This window comes from Muscardinus avellanarius, assembly GCF_963383645.1.
Source record: "Muscardinus avellanarius genome assembly, chromosome: 1".
Lineage (NCBI taxonomy): Eukaryota > Metazoa > Chordata > Mammalia > Rodentia > Gliridae > Muscardinus > Muscardinus avellanarius.
In genome coordinates this window covers 117,241,047-117,261,859 of record NC_137786.1, presented here as the reverse complement: position 1 = coordinate 117,261,859, position 20,813 = coordinate 117,241,047, and the positions used below count along the sequence as shown (strand labels likewise).

General features: G+C 42.0%; 1 protein-coding gene across 1 annotated transcript in view; it reads left to right on the top strand.

Annotated features, from left to right (window-relative positions):
• Positions 1 to 20,813, top strand: part of SPIDR (scaffold protein involved in DNA repair) — a gene marked incomplete at both ends in the record, with an annotated part of 357,325 nt that overhangs the window by 115,408 nt on the left and 221,104 nt on the right. The window contains 2 exons of the mRNA XM_080715140.1: positions 968 to 1,068; positions 19,389 to 19,608. Coding sequence (XP_080571266.1) covers positions 968 to 1,068; positions 19,389 to 19,608 — 321 coding nt within the window. The remainder of the gene's footprint in view (positions 1 to 967; positions 1,069 to 19,388; positions 19,609 to 20,813) is intronic.

The window sequence follows — 20,813 nt, the reverse complement described above, 5'->3', positions numbered from 1 at the left end:
TTGTTCCCATCTTCTGAGCCAAATTTATCCCCCGATCACCAGTTATGGCACATAGAGATCTTTGTGTCCTCGGTACTTGGCAAAGTACTAAGTGTCAGCATATAGCGGGTAACAAGTAAGCAAGCAATGCATGTTTGCATGTTCAAGAGACTGGGGATTATTGAATCTAGGGGCATTCTACCTCTGAGCTACACCCCCCAGCTCTTGCCCCACCCCCTACCCCACACCTCTTGAAACAAGATCTTGCTAAACTGTAGAGTGTTTTACTAAATTGCTTAGGCTGTCCTCAATCCTGCGATACTCTTGTCTCACCTCCCAAGTACTGGGATTACAGGTGTGTGCCACCTTGCCCAGCTAGCAGTACAATACAGTGTTTATGGAACAAATAAGTGAACTAAGAAAGACTAGAAAGGGTGTTAAACTAATGATTAGCTGTCGAGTGAGAGAGAGAGAGAGAGAGAGAGAGAGAGAGAGAGAGAGAGAGAATGAGAATGAATGAGAATGTTTTACTGGGATTTGAACTCTGGGGCATTCTACCTCAGAGCTACACCCTTAGCCCTTTTTATGTTATTATTTGGAAACAGAGTCTCACTAAGTTACTCACAGCCTCACTAAATTGTTGAGGTTGGCTTCAAACCTGCAATCCTTCTATATCAGCCTCCCAAGTCCTAGGATTATAACTATATGCCACCACGCTCAGCTTAGATGTTATATTTCTAAGAAAATGATGTCTTTAGAAAGTAATATTAACTCATATTTCTAAGAATTAGGAAATGCACCTTCCAAAAAAACTAAAAACTGACTAGGAAGGCATAGCTTCTAAGAAAAGAATGTAATAATTGAAAATATGTTAAAAAATTTTGCATGTTTTATCTGTCTCTAACTGGGGGGTATAGAATATAAATGTTTAATGTATTCTGAAGCTTTTCCTTTAGCTAAACTTAATACATTATTATTCATTAAACAGAGGTGGGCTAGCAGAAAGATTAACTGGACTGCACAATCGGGAGAGATCTGCCATTTCTTTGTGGAGACATCAGTGTGTTTCTTATCAAAAGAAACTTTCAGGTAAGGGTTGCATAGGCATCTGAGATGGTGGGTAGAAAACATTTTGGTTTTCTTCAACATTTTTTAAAAAAAATTTATATACTAAAGTACTATATTGTTCATTTTAGAACTTGGAGTTTTGGGGGCCCGGGTTACGGGACTCTGGGCCCCAGGCCAGACTGTGCGTAGCACCCCAGACCCCTGGAGAAACCGGGTCCAGTAAGACCCTGGGTCCCGGGCAGAGGTTGGGCGGGGACCCCGGAACAGCCGGGGCCCGGGTTGCAGGACTCTGGGCCCCAGGCAGAGTAGTGCGGAGCACGCTGGACCCATGGGGAAACTGGGCCAGGTCACAGTGCTACTGAGTGCCTGATCCCACTACCTCCTCAAACCACACGTACTGTCATCTCTTATTGAAAAAAAAAAAAAAAAAAGGAAAAGAAAAAGAAAAAAGAAAAATATCGGAGAGGGGTTAAGAAGGCCATGGCGGATGTCAGGATACTGGAGATGCAGACAAAACTTATCCAAATGCACTGGAACTTATGGAAAAATTCCCCATGAAGGAGGACTGCTGTTTCTCTATATTGTTAAGAATCTTGGACATCACCTGTAAGGAGAGAGTTTAGTGGAGACCAAGGAGAAAGGCGGTGTTGAAAGCGGTCTCCGCGATGGCGGTGGAGACTTTTATTCAGGAGAAGCAGAAATCGGATCCTACCAACCTTATTTTTTTGGAGAAATTACACCAAATGTCGAATGCTACCGTCACACATGCTTATGAACACTAGACAACATTCAGAGTGGAAAAAGAGCTTAGGAAAGATTTGAAATGGTGGAGGGAGTGGCAATGGCAGTGGTCAGTACTCAGGGGAGGCAGAGATCAGATGCATTACACCTGGAACCTTTGGAATAATAACCCCAGAGGCAGAATGCTACCACCATGCACCCTCTAGAACGTGGGACAATTGGTGGAGCGAAGACGGTGCTCGGATTGGAGCCTGCCGAGGGGTGAGGCCGGCGACGGACACAGCAAAGCTGGGATTGGAGCCTGCCATGAGGCAAGGCCAGAGCTGGAGCCTCTGAGTCTGGGATCAGAGCCTGCTATGAGGCAAGGCCGGTGTGGGGGCCTTCGAGGCCAGGATCAGAGCCTGCCGAGGGGTTAGGCTGGTGCCGAGGCCAATGACTGACATTGGAGCCTGCCGTGAGGCAAGGCCACTACTGGGGCCTCCAAGGTGGAGATCGGAGCCTGCCGAGGGGTTAGGCCGATGCTGGGGCCAGTGAGGCTGGGATCGGAGCCTGCCGTGAGGCAAGGCCGGTGCTGGGACCTTCAAGGCCGGGATCGGAGCTTGCTGAGGGGTTAGGCCGGTGCCGGGACCAGCAAGGCCGGGATCGGAGCTCACCATGAGGCAAGGCTGGTGCTGGGGCCTCCGAGGCCGGGATTGGAGCCTGCAGAGGGGTTAGGCTGGTGCCGGAGCCAGCGGCCAGCATCGGAGCCTTCCGTGAGGCAAGGCCACTACTGAGGCCTCCGAGGCCGGGATCGGAGCCTACTGAGGGGTTAGACCGGTGCTAGGGCCAGCATGGCTGGGATCGGAGCCTGCTGTGAGGCAAAGCTGGTGCTGGGGCTTCCGAGGCCGGGATCGGAGCCTGCTGAGGGGTTAGGCCGGTGCTGGGGCCAGCGGCCGGCATTGGAGCCTTCTGTGAGACATGGCCGCTACTGAGGCTTCCGAGGCCAGGATCGGAGCCTGCCGAGGGGTTAGGCCGGTGCTGGGCCAGTGAGGCCGGCATCGGATCCTGCCGTGAGGCAAGGCAGGTGCTGGGGCCTCTGAGGCCAGGATAAGAGCCTGCCAAGGGGTTAGGCTGGTGCCAGGGCCAATGGCTGGCATCGGAGCCTGCTGTGAGGCAAGGCTGCTACTGGGGCCTCCGAGGCTGGGATTGGAGCCTGCCAAGGGGTTAGGCCGATGCCGGGGCCAGCAGCCAGCATCGGAGCCTGCCGTGAGGCAAGGTTGGTGCTGGGGCCTATCAGGCCTGGATAAGAGCCTGCCGAGGGGTTAGGCCGGTGCCGGGGCCAATGGCCGGCATTGGAGCCTGCCATGAGGCAAGGCCGCTACTGAGGCCTCCAAGGCCGGATCGGAGCCTACCGAGGGGTTAGACCGGTGCTGGGGCCAGTGAGGCCAGGATTGGAGCCTGCTGAGGGGTTAGGCCGGTGCCAGGGCCAGCGTGGCCGGGATCGAAGCCTTCTCTGAGGCAAGGCCGGTGCTGGGGCCTCCGAGGCTGGGATTGGAGCCTGCCAAGGGGTTAGGAGCCTGACAGGAGGCAAGGCCACTACTGGGGTCACCGAGGCTGGGATCGGAGCCTGCCAAGGGGTTAGGCCAGTGCTGGGGCCAGCGAGGCCGGGATAAGAGCCTGCCATGTGGCTAGGCCGGTGCTGGGGCCTTTGAGGCCGGGATCGGAGCCTGCCGAGGGGTTAGGCAGGTGCTGGGTCCAATGGCTGGCATCGGAGTCTGCCGTGAGGCAAGGCCGCTATTGGGGCCTCCGAGGCTGGGATCAGAGCCAGCTGAGGGGTTAGGCTGGTGTCGGGGCCAGCGAGACCAGGGCCTCCCATGAGGCAAGGCCGCTGCTTGAGCCAGCGAGGTCTGGATCAGTCCACCGGGTAGCCAGGCCACTACTGGGGCCGTCAAGAGTGGGATTGGTACTTGCAATGCGGCATGCACAGAGAAATATTGCAGAAAATATAAATCAGATGCTTTCCCTAATCAGCAAAAACTAGGAGGAAAGGGGCAACAGGAAGAGGTCGAGCTATAGAAAGGGCCCTATAGTGAAGCAACTAAGGTGACCAATCAGAGGGTATGGAATAGGGGAGGATGGAGCCTCTTTAAAAAGCAGGAGGTACATAAGCAAATGTATCAAAGTTAATCACCAAACAAGCATGGGATCGAGGGAGGGGGAGGGATGGGGGCTGGATGAGGGCTAATTGGATGATGTGTGCTTGTATATCCTCTCAAGTCTTGTATTCCAATGTAATATATGATTACAATGCACCAATAAAAAATAAATAAAAATAAAATAAAATAAAAAGAACTTGGAGTTTGAAGGTAAGGTCACACCCCTGAAACCATCAGAACAATCAATGCCATAAACCTATCCATCATCTCCAAAAGTTTGTGTTCTCTTATTTATCATTACCATCATAATCTTCTGATAAGAGGGTATACTTAGCATACCATCTACCCTCTTAGCAAAAAATATTTTTTTTTGGTATTGAGGATTGAATCCAGGTGTGTCCTACTCCTGAGCTACACTCCCAGTCTTACTTACTTATTTATTTATTTACTGCAATACTGGGGATGGAACCCAGGGGCATTTTACCTCCGAGCGACACTCTCAGCCCTTTTTTATTTTTTAATTCTTTCTAATTTTGAAATAGGGTCTCTCTCAGTTGTGAAGGGCCTCACTTCTGAGGCTGTTCACAAACTGTGATTCTCTGGTCTCAGTCTCCTAAATGCTGAGATTACAAGCATGCACCAGCACACCCGGCTTATTTTTATTTTTTATTTGGAAGCAGGGTCTTGTTAAATTACTAACTTGCTGAGGCTGGCCTGGAACATGCAGTCCTTCTATATCAGCCTCCTATTGTGATTACAGGTGTGTATCATCATGCCCAGCTCTTCTTAGCAATATTTTAAGTATACAATACAATATGACTAACTATAGTTAGTATACTATACAGTAGATTCTTATGACTTATTTATCTTGTTTAACCAAAACTTTGTACCCTTTGACCAACACCTCTCCATTTTCATTTCCCCCTAGTTCTCAGCAGCTACCATTTCACTCTCTGCTTTCAAACCCAAGAAAAAGAAATAAAAGACATTAAAATCAGAAAGGAAGTAGTAAACTTATCCCTGTTTTCAAATGACACGTTCTTAACATATCTAGAAAACTCTGAAGACTCTACCAAAACTGAGCAAGTGAGAGACAGTGGTAATAAAGAATTTCAGTAAAGCTGCAGGATTCAAAATCAACATAAAAAACTCAGTTACATTTTTATACACTGGCATCAAATTATCTGAAAAGGAAACTAATAAAATCCTATTACAACGGCATATGCAATAGCATTTAAAAAGAAAGAAACACTGAGGAATAAATTATTCGATTTGAGCTGGGCATGGTGGTGCACGCTTGTAATCCCAGCGTATGGAAGGCCGAGACAGGAGGATTGTGGTTCAAGGACAGCTTTAGCTAGTTCGTGAGGCTAGTTCTTTGCAACTCAGTGAGACCCTGTTTCAAAATAAAGAATAAAAAATAGGACTAGATGTGTAGCTTGAAGGTAGAATGCCCTGGGTTGCAAAAAAAAAAAAAAATCATTGGCTATAAAACACTCATACTCTGAAAGCTTTCTTTTTTTTCCCTCTAGGTGTCATATAGGTTTCAGAAATTATTCCAAGAGATGAGTCCATCCTTATAAGGTCTTAACTATTCCTTTCCAGAGAGCTTCTTATAGGTCATACAAGACTTATTTTTGTATGGTGTGGCTTGGAGGTTTCCATGTTAGACTCTTTTTTTTGGGGGGGGGGGTGCTATATCTATATTGGTGACTTTTAGACTTCTGTAATTACAACTAAGAATAAGACATAAATCTCACATCATTTTTCAACATACATATAACATTCACACACCACTGAAACAAGCTTCTTACTAACAATTAACAAGAGAAACATTTTTACAGTCCAGAGGTCTTTTTTTTTGGTGGTACTGGGGTTCCTGGAATCCCTTCTACCTCCGGGCTACACTCCCAGACCTATTTTTTTTATTTGCTTTATACTATATTATGTTGCTCAACTTTTAATTTTTTTAATTTTTTAATTTTTTAATTTTTTTAATTAAACATTTTTTTAATTGAACATAAGTGGTATACATGTAAACTATATTTGGTGCCAGACCTATTTTTTTACATTTTTATTTGGAAACAGGGTCTCCTAAGCCAGCGCGTGGGGCTGACTTCAAGCCTGCGCGATCCTCCTGTCTCTGCCTCCCGAGCGCGGGGATTACAAGCATGCGCCACCACACCCGGCTTTTTTTTTTTTTTTAATACCTATTATGCCATGATTTCATAGAGAATAATTTTTAGTAGCTCAAGCTCCATTCCACTGGTTTTCACAAAGAATGCTTCTCTGGGCAGAGCATTCAAGGACTTCAGTCGAATCCTTACACTTTTTTCTTTGGCTTCCTTCTTTTCTGACTATTGTCCTTCAAGAATTTAAGAAGCTGTCTTGGCTTTTAAAATATGCACATTAGATCTCTTGGCAAGAATTTTGCCCTTAACTTTTTAGTTCACAAAAGTGCTGGCAAAATGCTAGGTGACATTGAAAACTCTTCCAGTTTTGCCATGGTGACATTTGTGGGGCATTTATTTTGAATTGTACCCATTCCCTAGATGTCTTCAGTATTACTTTTCCTGTAGATTCAGACATATGTGGGTGACCAAAGGAATCACTCCTTTTTTCCTAAAAGGCCTAGAGGACCTGCATCAGGTGCCACTACTCTATCCCTTTGCCGTTCAGGTAAATTCTGGAAGACCACTTCTCTCCCAAAGACTGATACATCATTTTCTTTTATTTCTACCTTGATCCTAGTCTCACTAAATTAATTTAAGGTTCATTTCAGTTAGTTGTAATATGAAATTTAAAAGGTGCCACCACAAACAAGTGTCTTAAAACTGTCATTACAGCTGGGCATATTTGGTTGATACCTTTAATCTTAGTTACTTGGGAGGATGAGACAAGAGGATTATGGGTTTGAGACCAGCCTGGGTAATTTAGTAATATCCTGTCTCAAAGATTAATAAAGGGGGCAGGAGGTGTAGTTCAGTGGTGGAGCTCCACTGGGCTTAATCCCTGGTACAACAACAAAATAACCTTCTTTTTCTTATATCAAATTCTTTGATATTAAAAATATTCTGAGCCAGGAGCCAGGTATAATGATCCATGCTTGTAATTCTAGTACTTGGGAGGCTGAGACTCAAGGATCGCAGGTACAAGGACAGTGTCAGCAATTTAGTGAGGCTCTCAGCAACCTAGTGAGACCCTGTTTCTAAATAAGAAATAAAATCGGTCTGGGGATGTAGCTCAGAAGTACAATGCACTTGGGTTCAATTCTCAGCACCCAAAATAAGTAAATAAATAAATAACAACAAAAACAAGAGAAAAAAGATACAAAACTAAAAGGTATAAAGTATTAAAAAAGAGAATGTCTAATGAGTTGTTCCTTAAAGAATATTTTATTTATACAATTTCAAGAGAAATTAAAGGAAATTAGAGATTATACACTATTCCTTATACTAATGATCATGATAAACTAGTCAGACAGGATCATACTTCCTGGGCAATTATATTCCTTTTGAACTTTCTTCATATTGTATAATAGTTTGGAAGTATTAGTAAATATTATACTACAAAATAAATAATGGTAAATATTTACCAAAAGTTCCCAATTGGAAAGGGATTCTTTTACTTTTTTTGTGTGTGTGGTACTGGGGTTTCTGGAATCCCTTCTACCTCTGGGCTACACTCCCAGACCTATTTTATATTATTTTTATTTGGAAACAGGGTCTCTTAAGCCAGAGCGGCTGGCTTTGAACCTGCATGATCCTCCTGTCTCCGCCTCCCAAGCACAGGGATTACAAGGGTGTGCCACCGCGCCCAGCATGGAAAGGGATTCTTTTTAAATCCTCCTTTTAAACCAGGCATGGTGGCACATGCTTGTAATCCCAGCGCTTGGGAGGCAGAGACAGGAGGATTGCGCTGGTTCGAAGTCAGCCTCACTGCCTTAAGAGACCCTGTTTCCAAATAAAAATATAAAATAGGTCTGGGAGTGTAGCCCGGAGGTAGAAGGGTTTCCAGGAGCCCCAGTACCACCACCACCACCACCACCACCACACACACACACACACACACAACTAAATCCTCCTTTTAGCAGGGTGTGGTGGCACAGGCCTACAATATCAGTACTTGGGAGGCTGAAACAGGTGGATAAGGGTAACCTCAGAAACTTAGTGAGACACCCAGCAACATAGCAAGACTCTGCTTCCAAACAAAAAATAGAAAATGTTGGGGATGTAGCAGAGAGGTAGTTCAATCCCCACTCCCACAAAAATAAATAGATAAGTACTCCTTTTAAGAAGTAATTTATCAAAATCAAATATTTTCACAGTTAAGAGAGAGAAATGTGGAATGATAGATAACTCCATCTTGCCTTTTACTTATGAAGTTCTAAAGAATTATACCTTGTATCAGGAAGTAAAAAAAAAAAATCAGTAACAAGACTGGCTTTTTTGGTAGTTTTTTTTTGAAATAAGGAATATAGTTGTTCTTTGTTCTTGGAGCATGATGATTCGCTATGAACACTGAGTGGCCTGGTCATCTCCAGTGTGGTAGCCCTCTTGTTACCTGAGTGACCCTCAGGCCAGCCTTTCTGTGCTCCTGACTGAAAGGCAAGGCCTAAATCTGCATCCTCTTACTGCTCAGCTCTCTCAGGCAGCCTCAGAACAGTGGTTCCTGTGCTGACAGTTCAGTTTGTGGAATGGGCTCCCCTGGGCCTCTTGGGAGCATGCAGTGAGATCTGGTGGTACCTGTTGCCTCCTGATTTCTTGGGGTCCTCTGAGTCTGGGGGATCCCTGGAATGGGACTGTAGTCCAGGTTCACACCTGAGGAAGAAGGAATATCTGGGTCAGTATATCTATACAGAAATAGAATGAGCAGGAAGAAAAGCAAAGAATTCTCTAGACAGGTATATATCTAAAAGATTCAATTTCAATGATATATTTTCATCCCCAAGAGAAACTTGGTTTCTCAAGAGAAAGTTGGTTGATAAGATCTCTTATTAATTGAAAAAATAGTTGTTAGAAAATACATATGATTTATTCTAAGTCTCCCAACAGTTCATTTAATTCCAAAAAAGAGAGATGTCTGAGCTAAGATTTAGTTTGGCCAATCCCTGGCATTTTACTATTTTCAAATCATAGGGGATTTATTTTTTATTTTTTATTTTTTGATGGTACTGGGGTTCCTGGAAGCCCTTCTACCTCCGGGCTACACTCCAGACCTATTTTTACATTTTTATTTGGAAACAGGGTTTCCTAAGCCAGCGCACGCGGCTGGCTTCGAACCTGCGCGATCCTCCTGTCTCTGCCGCCATGCCCACCCTTATTTAGATTTTAAGGGAGGAAAATTATGCTGAGGGAGTCTTTAAACAAAGTCATTTAATAGTTTCTAAAGAGAAACTATTCTCTGTGGTCTTGTTATCTGCCACCATTTGAAGTGTCTCTACTGGAGCCTCAGTGCAGGTCAGCTCTGATTTCGCCCAGAGATTTTGCTTCAGTTCCTTTTCGTATTTCCCCTTTCCTGCAGGTCAAGGAAGCTGACTCCGGATTATCTCCAACTTCCCTTGAGCCAATAAAACCTGAAAGCCAATTAGAATGTTCAAGGTTTATTTTTCCCCTCTTTTATATATGCCCACGTTTAGGTTAGCAGCGGTGTGTGTGTGTGTGTGTGTGTGTGTGTGTGTGTGTGTACACATATGTGTATACACACACATATACATATATAATTTTTTTTGCGGTACTGGGGGTGGAACCCAGGGGCTTTCTACCTCCAGGCTATACTCACAGGCATAATTTATACTTTATTTGGAAACAGGGTCTCACTAAGTTGCTGAGAGTCTCATTCAGTAGCTGAGGCTGGCTTCAAACCTGTGCAATCCTCTTTCAGCCTCCCAAGCACGGGGATTATGCTCCACAACACCTGGCTAGCAGTGGTATTTAATATGACTCTTGGTAGTCATGGGCCAGAAGAATTGACTTGAATACTCCTGGCTCAAAGGTTCAAATGAAGAAATAAATTGTCATCCTAGTATGTCCCCTGTCAGAGCAGTGACTATAATTTCCAAAGATCATGTTAAGTATTAATAGAAGAGTAAAGAAGTCATATGTGACTTTCATAGAGTCACTATTTCAAAAATTTTTTAAATAATAGGATCTTAAAAATAAAAGCAGGGATCTTAACATGACATTGAACTCTCCAGCTTGTGTATCTGTCATACTTTAGCTGTTTCTGTCACCTCCAGTTTTTTACCTTCATTCTTAGAAATCAAATCTTTGAAGTGACATTGAGTGATATCATGGAAATAGTGGTGCTTTTAGATTCCATATGATTTTATTTAATATGTTCTTTCTTCATTCTTTCTCCATGAAAAATGTTAATTTTTTTTACCTGAAGTTTAAGAGAATCTTTATTTCTAATGGTGGTAAAATGTTTTCATGTTGAATTCCATGTGTCTTCATAACATTCATAGGGTTAAATTGGGGCCTCAATGATGGAAATTATATGTTGAAAACTTAATTTGCTTTTAGAAAAGTATTAATATTGGCAAAGCAGCGATTTGTTTGTCTTACTCTACAAGGAATTATAAGATTTCCATTTAGGGTCCTGGTGTCTGAAGAAGCCTATTTGAATGTAAACCCAGACTCAACTTCTCACCCTTCAAAGAAGTTTGCCCAGGGAGAGGGAATCTGCAGGCCACTGGGTCCTGCTATGACCAGCTTGTGCTGCTGGAATCTTCCAGAAAGAAGTGATCTAATAAAACATTGTTGCTTAGCTTGTTCTTATCTTTCTGAACAGATGTGGTACTAAATTTATTTTTCTGTTTCAATATAAGAAAATTTTCAGTTGACAAGTAGAATAAATAAGTTGTTGAGTTAGAAAAATTGGAAAATTTTTGGAAGCTGCACTTTTGTTAGGTGCTTAAAAGTGCAACCGGTAGCCGGGCATGGTGGCGCATGCTTGTAATCCCCGCGCTTGGGAGGCAGAGACAGGAGGATCACACAGGTTTGAAGCCAGCTGCGCTGGCTTAAGAGACCCAGTTTCCAAATTAAAAAAAAAAAAAAAAAAAAAAAAAAAAATATATATATATATATATATATATATATATATATATATATATATGTATGTCTGGGAGTGTAGCCTGGAGGTAGAAGGGTTTCCAGGAAACCCCCCCCTCCAAAAAAAAAAAATGCAACCGGCAGACCATATTCTCTCCTTCTGCCCCAGTGTGATGTGGCTCCCACATGGTGGACAGCCTCCTGGCTGCCTCTGCTGTACAGCTCCCACTGGTTCTGCCTCCTGTGTGCTCTTTCTCTATTCTTTGTTCAGCTCTCCTTTGCGTTGTGCTTCATGCTTCTGCTCTGGACCTCTTTGTTTCCTGTTTGGTGTGCCTTTCCTGAGTAACACCTACCTCAAGACTTCCAGACCTCTGTCTGTTAGCCCAGCCCCACTTCCACTTGTACATGAAAGTCTCCACCATGACCTCCCCTGGCTTTCTAAGCCAACAGTCTCTGATTGGGCTTTTTCTGGCCTTCTGCAATCCATCTGGCCCACAGATTCTGATGATTATTCTATCTCAGAATTATCTGTCAAGTAAGGTGGCTTCATTTACTCTGTTCCCTCATACCTAGAAAATTGTGTTGGTCTCCATCTAGTCTCTCTGCCACCCACTTTTCCTTATTTCTAGCTTATGAGGCCATCATACCTAGAGACAAGTCTGATAATATTACTTCTTTTTTAATTTTTTTGTGGTACTGGGGATTAAACTCAGGTACATTCTACCTCTGAGCTATACCCCATCATTTATTTATTTATTTATTTATTTTGTATTTGTTTATGGTACTGGGGATGGAACCCAGAGGCTTTCCACCTCTGGGCTGCACCCCTAGATCTATTTTATATTTTATTTATTTATTTACTTATTTATTTGTTTATTTTGTGGGGATGGAATACAGGGGCATTCGACCTCCGAGATACACCCCCTGCCCAACTCTTCATTCTTTTTTAAAATTTGAAACAGGATTTCACTAAATTGCGGAGGGCCTCACTAAATAGCTGAGGCTGTCCGCAAACCACAGTCCTCTAGTCTTAGCCTCCCAAATGCTGGGATTACAAGCGTATGCCACCATGCCCCAGCTTTATATTTTTTTTTGAAACAGGGTCTCACAATGCCGGGCGTGGTGGCGCACGCTTGTAATCCCCGCGCTTGGGAGGCAGAAACAGGAGGATCGCGCAGGTTCGAAGCCAGCAAGCGCGCTGGCTTAGGAGACCCTGTTTCCAAATAAAAATGTAAAAATAGGTCTGGGAGTGTAGCCCGGAGGTACAAGGGCTTCCAGGAACCCCAGTACCACCAAAAAAAAAAAAAAAGAAAGAAACAGGGTCTCACTAAGTTGCAGAGAGACTCACTAAGTAGCTGAGGCTGGCTTCGAACTTGTATGATTCCCCTGTCTCAGCCTCCCAAGAATACTAGGTATGCACCACTATGACCAGTTTAGTCCAATTTTATGAGGCAAAAATATTACCTCTAATAGTATGAAATAAGGTCTTTTAAATAAGGACATTTTCAGTAAAGAAGAACTCACTTTCTGGATACTCACAGTGGATGGGTGGCTCCTCAGCTGTGTTCATGTGCATGCCAAGTGTTCCTGTCTGTGTCATATCACTTCACTCTTGTACTTCTCTCAGACAGCTCTGCTAACTGGATGGCTTAACCAGTATATTTCTCAAAATGCTGCATACTGGAAGTCAGAGGCCAACAGGTTGTGCTCTGGAGAAGGCCTTCCTCCTGGCGGATGGGCAGCTGCCTTCTTTTTGTGTGCCAACATGGAAAGAGGAAGCTCTCTGATGCCTCTTCTTATAAAGACACTAATTCTTGTAGCCTCCCCTTTCTGAATTGACTTAACTTTAATTACATCTTGAGGATCTCTTTCCAACTATAGCCACACAATAGCACTTAGGGCTTCAACCCAAGAATTTTGGGAAAACACAAACACTTCCCCATTTGGGTATTAAGTTTGCTGAAGGATCTTTTGCTTTCCTAGAGTTTTTTATGTATTTTTCTTGGATTTCCTTAAAAACAGGACCTTCCATCGTCCATCAGACCTCAGTGGGACTATGGAAGCTACCACTCCAGAATAGATTGCCATGGCATGTCAGTGGGAGAGAGCAATCTGACAGAGATGCTCAGCAAACTTATTCTTATGGATTGTGATCAACATTCCATTTGCCTGGTCAGTCTTGTCTAGCTTGTTTTGTTTTTGGAGTTGGGTTTCATATTTTCATTTCATGCTTAGAATTATTGTGGCTTCTGGAGAAGAATAATTTGAACTGGGTGAAAGGCAAAGAAAACGTAGAATCAAGAAGTGAAAGTTCAATTGTTTACAGTTCAGTAAGTACTTGTGGTTAAGAAATGTGTCTATTCATCATTGCCAGATGACTTAAAATTTTATAGGGAGCATAAGTTTTTTTTTAAGTAGTTATACTGTTTATAGGGTAAGTGTATGAATTTCTCTAGAATTTGTTTTTTAGGTATTATAATCTAGATCCTGAAATTATCTATGACCTGAATTTGATGGCAACTTACAACATTTACTTAGAAACTAAAATTTTGGCTGGGTGTGATGGCACATACATGTAATCCCATTACTTGGGAGGCTGAGACAGACAGATCAGTGATCATAGACAGCCTCAGCTACTTAGTGAGGCCCTCAACAACTTAGTGAGACCATCTTTCCAAATAAAAGAATAAAAAATAGGACTGGGGATGTAGCTTGGGGGTAGAATTCCCCTGGGTTCCATCCCCAGTACCACAAAAACAAAAACTAAAACTTGGATATTCCAAGTATTGATAATTTAATCAAAGTTTTAATAGAGGCCCACTTTTTTATATTAATCGAAACATAAGGTATTCTGGGATCACTGGTAAAATATGGTGTTGCTAGCTGGGCGTGGTGGCACATGCTTGTAATCTCTGCATTTGGGAGACTGAGACAGGAGGATCTGACTTTTTGGACAGCCTTAGCTACTTCTTAGTGAGGCCTTTTGCAACTCGGTGAGACCCTATTTCAAAATAAAGAATAAAGAATAGGGCTGGAGGTATAGGTTGGATGTAGAATGCCCCTAGGTTCCAACCTCAGTACCTCAAAAAAAAAAAAAAATGGTGTTGCTATTTCTTAAAAAAGAAAAGTGTAGCCGGGCGTGGTGGCGCATGCTTGTAATCACCGCGCTTGGGAGGCAGAGACAGGAGGATCGCGCAGGTTCGAAGCCAGCCGCGCGCTGGTTTAGGAGACCCTGTTTCCAAAAAATGAAAATGTAAAAAAAATAGGTCTGGGAGTGTAGCCCGGAGGTAGAAGGGCTTCCAGGAACCCCAGTACCACCAAAAAAAAAAAAAAAAAAAAAAAAGAAAGAAAAGAAAAGTGTAATTAATACAAATAAGTGCAATTTAGCTTTTAGTACAGGTTAATAAAAAAGGAGCAATATTAAAAAAAACATCATTTGGATTTACTTTTTGAATGTATCAGTTACTTTTCTCTTTGGAACATTACTGGAGCCATTTGTGACTGTGTGCAAAGTGCAGTTGAGGTAAAGGGAAAGCAGATCAGAAGCTAATTTGGATTTTTTGCCACTGGAGGTTTCAGGTGCAGGGTGGCTGTCTTTAAATCCACACATGAAAAGAACACTTTGTTAGGCCTTATGGAAAAGATTGAGTCAGGTAGTACTATATAACTTAGTTTCTATATAGTAAAGAAACATCTCTACATCTCAAACTGATGTCTTGATACCAGTATTCTCTCAGCACCCACACTCTCAGCTCTCAGTGAAGACACCACTTCAGCTAGACAAAGTATAAACTCTTTTGTTGTTCAAGCCAAAACATTGTTTTGTTTTGAAACTAGGAATTGAACCCAGTACTCTTCTCCCTCTATCTATACCACCAGCCTTATTTATTTTTTATTTTGAAACAGGGTCTTACTAAATTTCTGAGGGCCATGAAAAGTTGCTAAAGCTGTCCTCAAACCTGAAGTCCTCCTGTCTCAGTTCCCAAGTACTGAGACTTTACCACCATACCCAGGTACTTTGGGATTATTCTGGCCTACTCTCTCTCATGTTCGGTCCAATTTGGCCTCCGTTCAGAGAATATCTAGAGTTTGACCATTTCTCATCTCTCCATCACCTCAGGTCTGAGCTACCATCACCTTTCTTGCATTGCTAAGAAGTCTCTTTACCTGTTTCTTTACCTTTTCTCCACTACAAACTATGGTTTTTTCTCAGTACAGCTCATAATTTGCCTTCCCTATTGGCTTCCCATCAGATTTAGGAAATACCCAACTCCATGCATAATGATACAAGAACTGTATCCTTCCTGCAGGTGACTGAGATTAGTCCCATGCAGAAAAAGAGCAGCCCCTTCTCTGAAAGGATTGACTAAACTTCTGGGGAGAGCTGAGACATCTAGTGGGGATGTTTGGGCCATCACAGACAGTTCTTTTCCTTTGGGTATTTAGGGGACCTAATTCAGCTTAAGAACAATTATAGTCAAATCATTTGACTTGAGGCTAGGGTATCCTTGTTTATTTATTTATTTTTGAGAGTTAACTTTTTTATTGGTGCATTATATTTATACATCATATTGCGGTAAAAAACTTGTGTGGACATACATGTACACATCACCCATTTAGCCCCGAAGGGTATCCTTGTTTAAATGCAATGCTCAGCTCTACTCAGGCACTGAATTCTGTTTATATAATTGTACTAATTTACATTTGTTGATCATTAACTTTTAGAGTCAGGCGATGATCAGATGGTCAGAAAACAGATATTTGGCATAGGTTAAAGGACATAGTGTGAACATTAACCTTCACAATGAAAGTGAAGTTATGCAGAATTAAGATTATGTAGGGCAGAGAAGCTTAGAAAGGATCAATGCATTTATTATTTATTTATTTATTTATTCTTTACCCACATTTTCTTTCTTTCTTTCTCTTCCTTTCTTTCTTTCTTTCTTTCTTTCTTTCTTTCTTTCTTTCTTTCTTTCTTTCTTTCTTTCTTTCTTTCTTTCTTTCTTTCTTTCTTTCTTTCTGCATTGGGTATTGAACCCAGAGGCATTCTACTACTGAGCCACACTCCCAGTCCTTTTTTTTATTATTATTCTTTATTTTGAAGCAGGGTCTTACTAAATTTCAGAGTGCCTCACTAAGTAGCTGAGGTTGGCAATGAACTTTCAATCTTCCTGTCTCAGCCTCTCAAGTATTGGTATTGTAAGTGTGCCACCATGCCCAGCTCCCACTTCATTTTAGAAAGAGTCCCTGAAAAATTACTAGAAGCTGATTGAATAAGACACAGAGTTTAGTTAAAAATTTAAGGTTTCACAATTAATTCATAGAACCACCCCAAATAAAAACCATTTGTGTGGGGGGGCATAAAACACCATTTGTTTGTTTGTTTGTTTGTTTGTTTGTTTGTTTGTTTATGGAGTGCTGAGGATTGAACTCAGGGGCATTATACCTTTGAGCTACACCCCCAACCCTTTTTATTTTTATTTTTTTATTTTGAAACAGGGTCACGCTAATTTCTGGCCTCAAACCTGTGATCTTCCTGTCTCAGTACTGGGATAATAAATATGAGTTATTAAGATTGCCTCTGGTGTGTTTTTTATATTTTCTGGTTCTCTTTTTTAACATTAAATGTTCTTACTGTTGCATATTAAAATTTATAGTCTCCATTCAGTCTTTGTGGCATTTTTTCTTTGGTGTTTTTAATACTTGATATGTTTTTGTCTTCTTTTTCAGTGCAAGTTCTGTTGAATCCTGACTGTTCATTCATAGAAATTGGCCTCAGGAGTCAGTCTCAACCAGTTGTGCTATCTTTTGTTACATTTTAAACAAGCCCCATGTTTTAGCATTATGAAGCAGGGAAAAAAGCATTGCTCACAATTTTTAAATATTTCTGGCTGGCATTTACCTGGCTAGCATTTATCTGAGAGGCATTATTGCTGCTGGTTTATAAGGATATTAAATTTCTTATAGTGTACCTGACAATAATCTTCTGTCCTTAGAAATTCCTGTGAGCAACTTAATTTATTTTTCAAATTTCTCACCTGTCAACAAGGGAGACTAATAATATCTTTTTTTTTTTTTTATCTGCCTTGTAGGGTTACTGTGGGTTGGGTAAGAGAGTTTACGTGAAAATGTCTTGAAAACCTGCTAATAACGGGGCTGCATTCTTGCACAGCCACTGTTTTGTGCACCTTCTGGATCAGCTCCTGGGGTTGTGGTGCCCTTAGGGTAGCTAAGACTATATTCTCTTGAAAATGAGACTACACTTAGTAGAGAGATGACTATGGATAAGGCATTTGAGGGTTTCAAATGGAAGAAATAATTGTTCTATCTGGGATTCAGGAAACATTTCCTGGACGAGGTGATATTTTGGCTGAGTCTTAGAGCATTTATGGAATATGTTGCTCTGGTGGCATAGAAATGACATTTTATGTACCATTCATCTAACTGCAAAACAGTCTTCCTTTTAAAATGAATGTCTCTTCTGCTTGGATTAGAAAGTTTGCCACAAGCACATAATTTGGCTAGGTCAACTCATGCTTTTTTCTCCCTCACACAAGGGGTGGGGGGCATACACCACTTCATTTTCTTCTGGGAAGACAGGCACTGGTTTCTCCCCACGGCTCTGGAGGGTCCCCTGTTTAGTGGGCAGGAGAACAGTGCTGTCCTATGCCTGGTTCCTCAGACATGATGACCTTACTCTTTACAGCTTCCCAAGCCTGTTTAGTCCCAAGCAAGTTGAGATGTACAGCACTGTGGTGATGGTTCATATCATAAAATAACTTTGTTTATTCTGTAGGTTAATGAGCAGAATTTATAGTTTCTGGAGTATTGTCAGGATTTATCATTAACAGTCTTCAAAAAAACTATTCAGTGGCAGTGTGGTTCATCTTAGATACTTAGGTATTTCTGCTGTGATATATTTATGTATTTTTGTAGCAGCCTGCTTTTTATAAAACCACTTAGTGGCTCCCTGAATTCTAGAGTTGGGGCAGACCAACCACTGACAATCTGTATTGCTTTTAAGTCAGAACCGATGAGCCAGGTGTGGTGGCATATGCTTGTAATACTAGTACTTGGGAGGCTGAGACAGGAGGATCACAAGTTTGTGGCCAGCCTCAGCTACTTAGTGAGGCCCTGTTCCAAAATAAAGAGGGAAAAAAAATAGGTTTGGGGTTGTATCTCAGGGATAGAATTCCTCTGGGTTGACTCCTCAGTACAGCAATAAATCTGAACTTCACAAGACAAGAATGAACACCTAAAGAGAATGCTTGTGCATGGGCAGCAGCTGTGTATGCCTAGGGACACTCAACAAGAATAGCAGTGCACAGGACCAAAAGTGGGAGCTCCAGCTGGGAGCTCTACCCCATGGCTCCTGTCAGCAAGATACTGGATGGGAGATAGACCTGCATGGTGTTGATGGCAAGCCCAGAGTACAGGCACATGGCTTGAGACACAGTTGTCTAGGAAAATGCTTTGGGGAGGCATGTAGACAAGTGCTATTGGCACATAGACAAAGAAAGAGATGGAAAGTTGGGGTTGGATGGAAAATAAAGCAAAATTGAAAGGGAGAAAGGAAAAAATTAAGCTATGTAACTAAAAATGTGGCACTATCTAAATTTTTAAATTAATGTTAATCATTTTGCTAAAGTGCAGAAACTCATCGTAGTATCTATTATTAACAAGGCGCTAGGTTAGATGCTTTATTTTTGCTATTCTGATTGAATTTATGTATGTATATATTTATTTCATGGTACTGGAGATTGAACCCAGGAGTGTTCTACCTCCTAGCTCCACCACCAGCCCTATTTCATTTTTTTTATTTTGAAGGAGGGTCTTGCTAATTTGCTGATGCTGTCTTTACACCTGCAGTCCTTCTGTCCCAGCCTCCCAAGTACTGGGATTATAGGTGTGTGCCACTACCCCTGGCTGAATTCCACCCATTTAAGTACATACCCCTAACACCCAGCAGTCCATGTAGAGCCTCAACTTTTAACCTTCTAGATCATCAGGACAGTTTCGGCCAGCTAGTAATATCCATGATTTCAAAGCAGAGAATCAAAGCAGGTAATGAGGAGAAGTGCCAGCAGTAGCCACATTCCCTTTGTTGTAGTCATCAAAAGAGATCAAATTTGGGAGTAAAAACATGCTTGGTGAAATGATAGGTCTGCGGTTTCTACATGTACAAACTGTAAATTATCAAAGACTATTTTGTTTTGTGTTGCTTAAAATGAGTGTATTATACTCAACATGTAGGCCTATTGTGAGTGTAATAGTCTGTATTTTACTTTGCGAAGTGTGTGGGCCATTTTGTCCAGCTTAGGAAAGCTTGTTGAATGTGAATCTTTTTTCATGATACTTTCCTTACACTTGGACTTTATTTTTGGTCCCCCCCTTTTTTTTCTCTAACTTCTAGATCGAAAATCTGGTGTGTTGATTGTGAAGATTCTTGAGTTACATGAGGAATGCACCCTGCAAGTTGCCATGTGTGAGCAGTTAGCAGGGCCACCAGCTGCCAGCCCGTCCCAAGGCGTGGTCCCCCTGCCTGGGGTCATCCTGAAGGTTCTCTTTACTCGAGAAATTGCAGGTCACCTCAGGGGACAGCCCCAGGATGTGATCCACATCTTCCCTCCTTGGTAAGTGCAAGGAACCAAGTCCAGCGGTCACTAACTGTGAGTCTGTCTCCCAAGAAAAGACATTTTTATCAGGAACATTCTTGTCACTTTATTATGGAGAAGTACCACTTTATTATATGGAAAAAAGCCAGGATTATACAGAGGTTTTATATAATAGAAGCACTGAACTGTTTCTGATGGCTTGTTTGTACTTCTGGCAGTGGGAGTTTTGGTAATATGGATAGGGGAGCTGGGGAAACAGCCACATCAAAATTCTTGCCCAAGTGGTGTGTTACTATAAGATCTGGCTGTTTTCATTTTTATAATTGCTAGAAAAGTAATTTTAGTTAAAGATATTATGTGACAATAGGGCAATACATATTCATTTAGTATTTTTTGCTAGTCATTAAAGGGGAAGGATAAAAAACATGAAATAAAGCATAATAGGGTTTGACCTTCAGGAGCATAACTCTTTATTATTAGATAAGAAATTATTTTAAACAATACCATGTTTGCTTTCTTTTGCATGGGATATAAATTTTCATAACAAAAAGAAAATCACAATGCTTTTGAGGGAAAGTTTGAGTAGCCTTGTTTTAAGAGTAATTATTAGCTGGACATGGTGGTACATTCCTATAATCCCAGTACTTGGGAAGCTGAGAAAGGAGTATTGCAGGTTCAAGGCCAGCCCCAGCAATTTAGCAAAACTCTTGGCAACCCAGTGAGACCTTGTTTCAAAGTAAAAAGGGCTGGGGGTATAGTTCAGAGGTCACATGCCCCTGGGTTCAACCCCCATTACCAAAAAAATTAGTTATTAATTCTTTTTTGTGTGTGTGGATTTGGGGATGGAACCCTGGGGCATTTGACCTCCGAGCTACACCCCCTGCCCTATTTTTTTTAATTCTTCTTTTTTTTTTTTTTTTTTTTTGGCAGTACTGGGGTTCCTGGAAGCCCTTCTATCTCTGGGCTACACTGCCAGACATACATACATACATACATATATATATATATATATATATATATTTTTTTTTTTTTTTGAAACAGGGTCTCTTAAGCCAGCGAGGCTGGCTCCAAACCAGCACGATCCTCCTGTCTCCTCCTCCCAAGCGCGGGGATTACAAGTGTGCACCACCACACCCGACCGGACTTTATTTCTTATTTGGAAACAGGGTCTCGCTAGGTTGATGTGAGTCTTACTGAAACGGGGGTTTCTTCTGAGCCCCCCA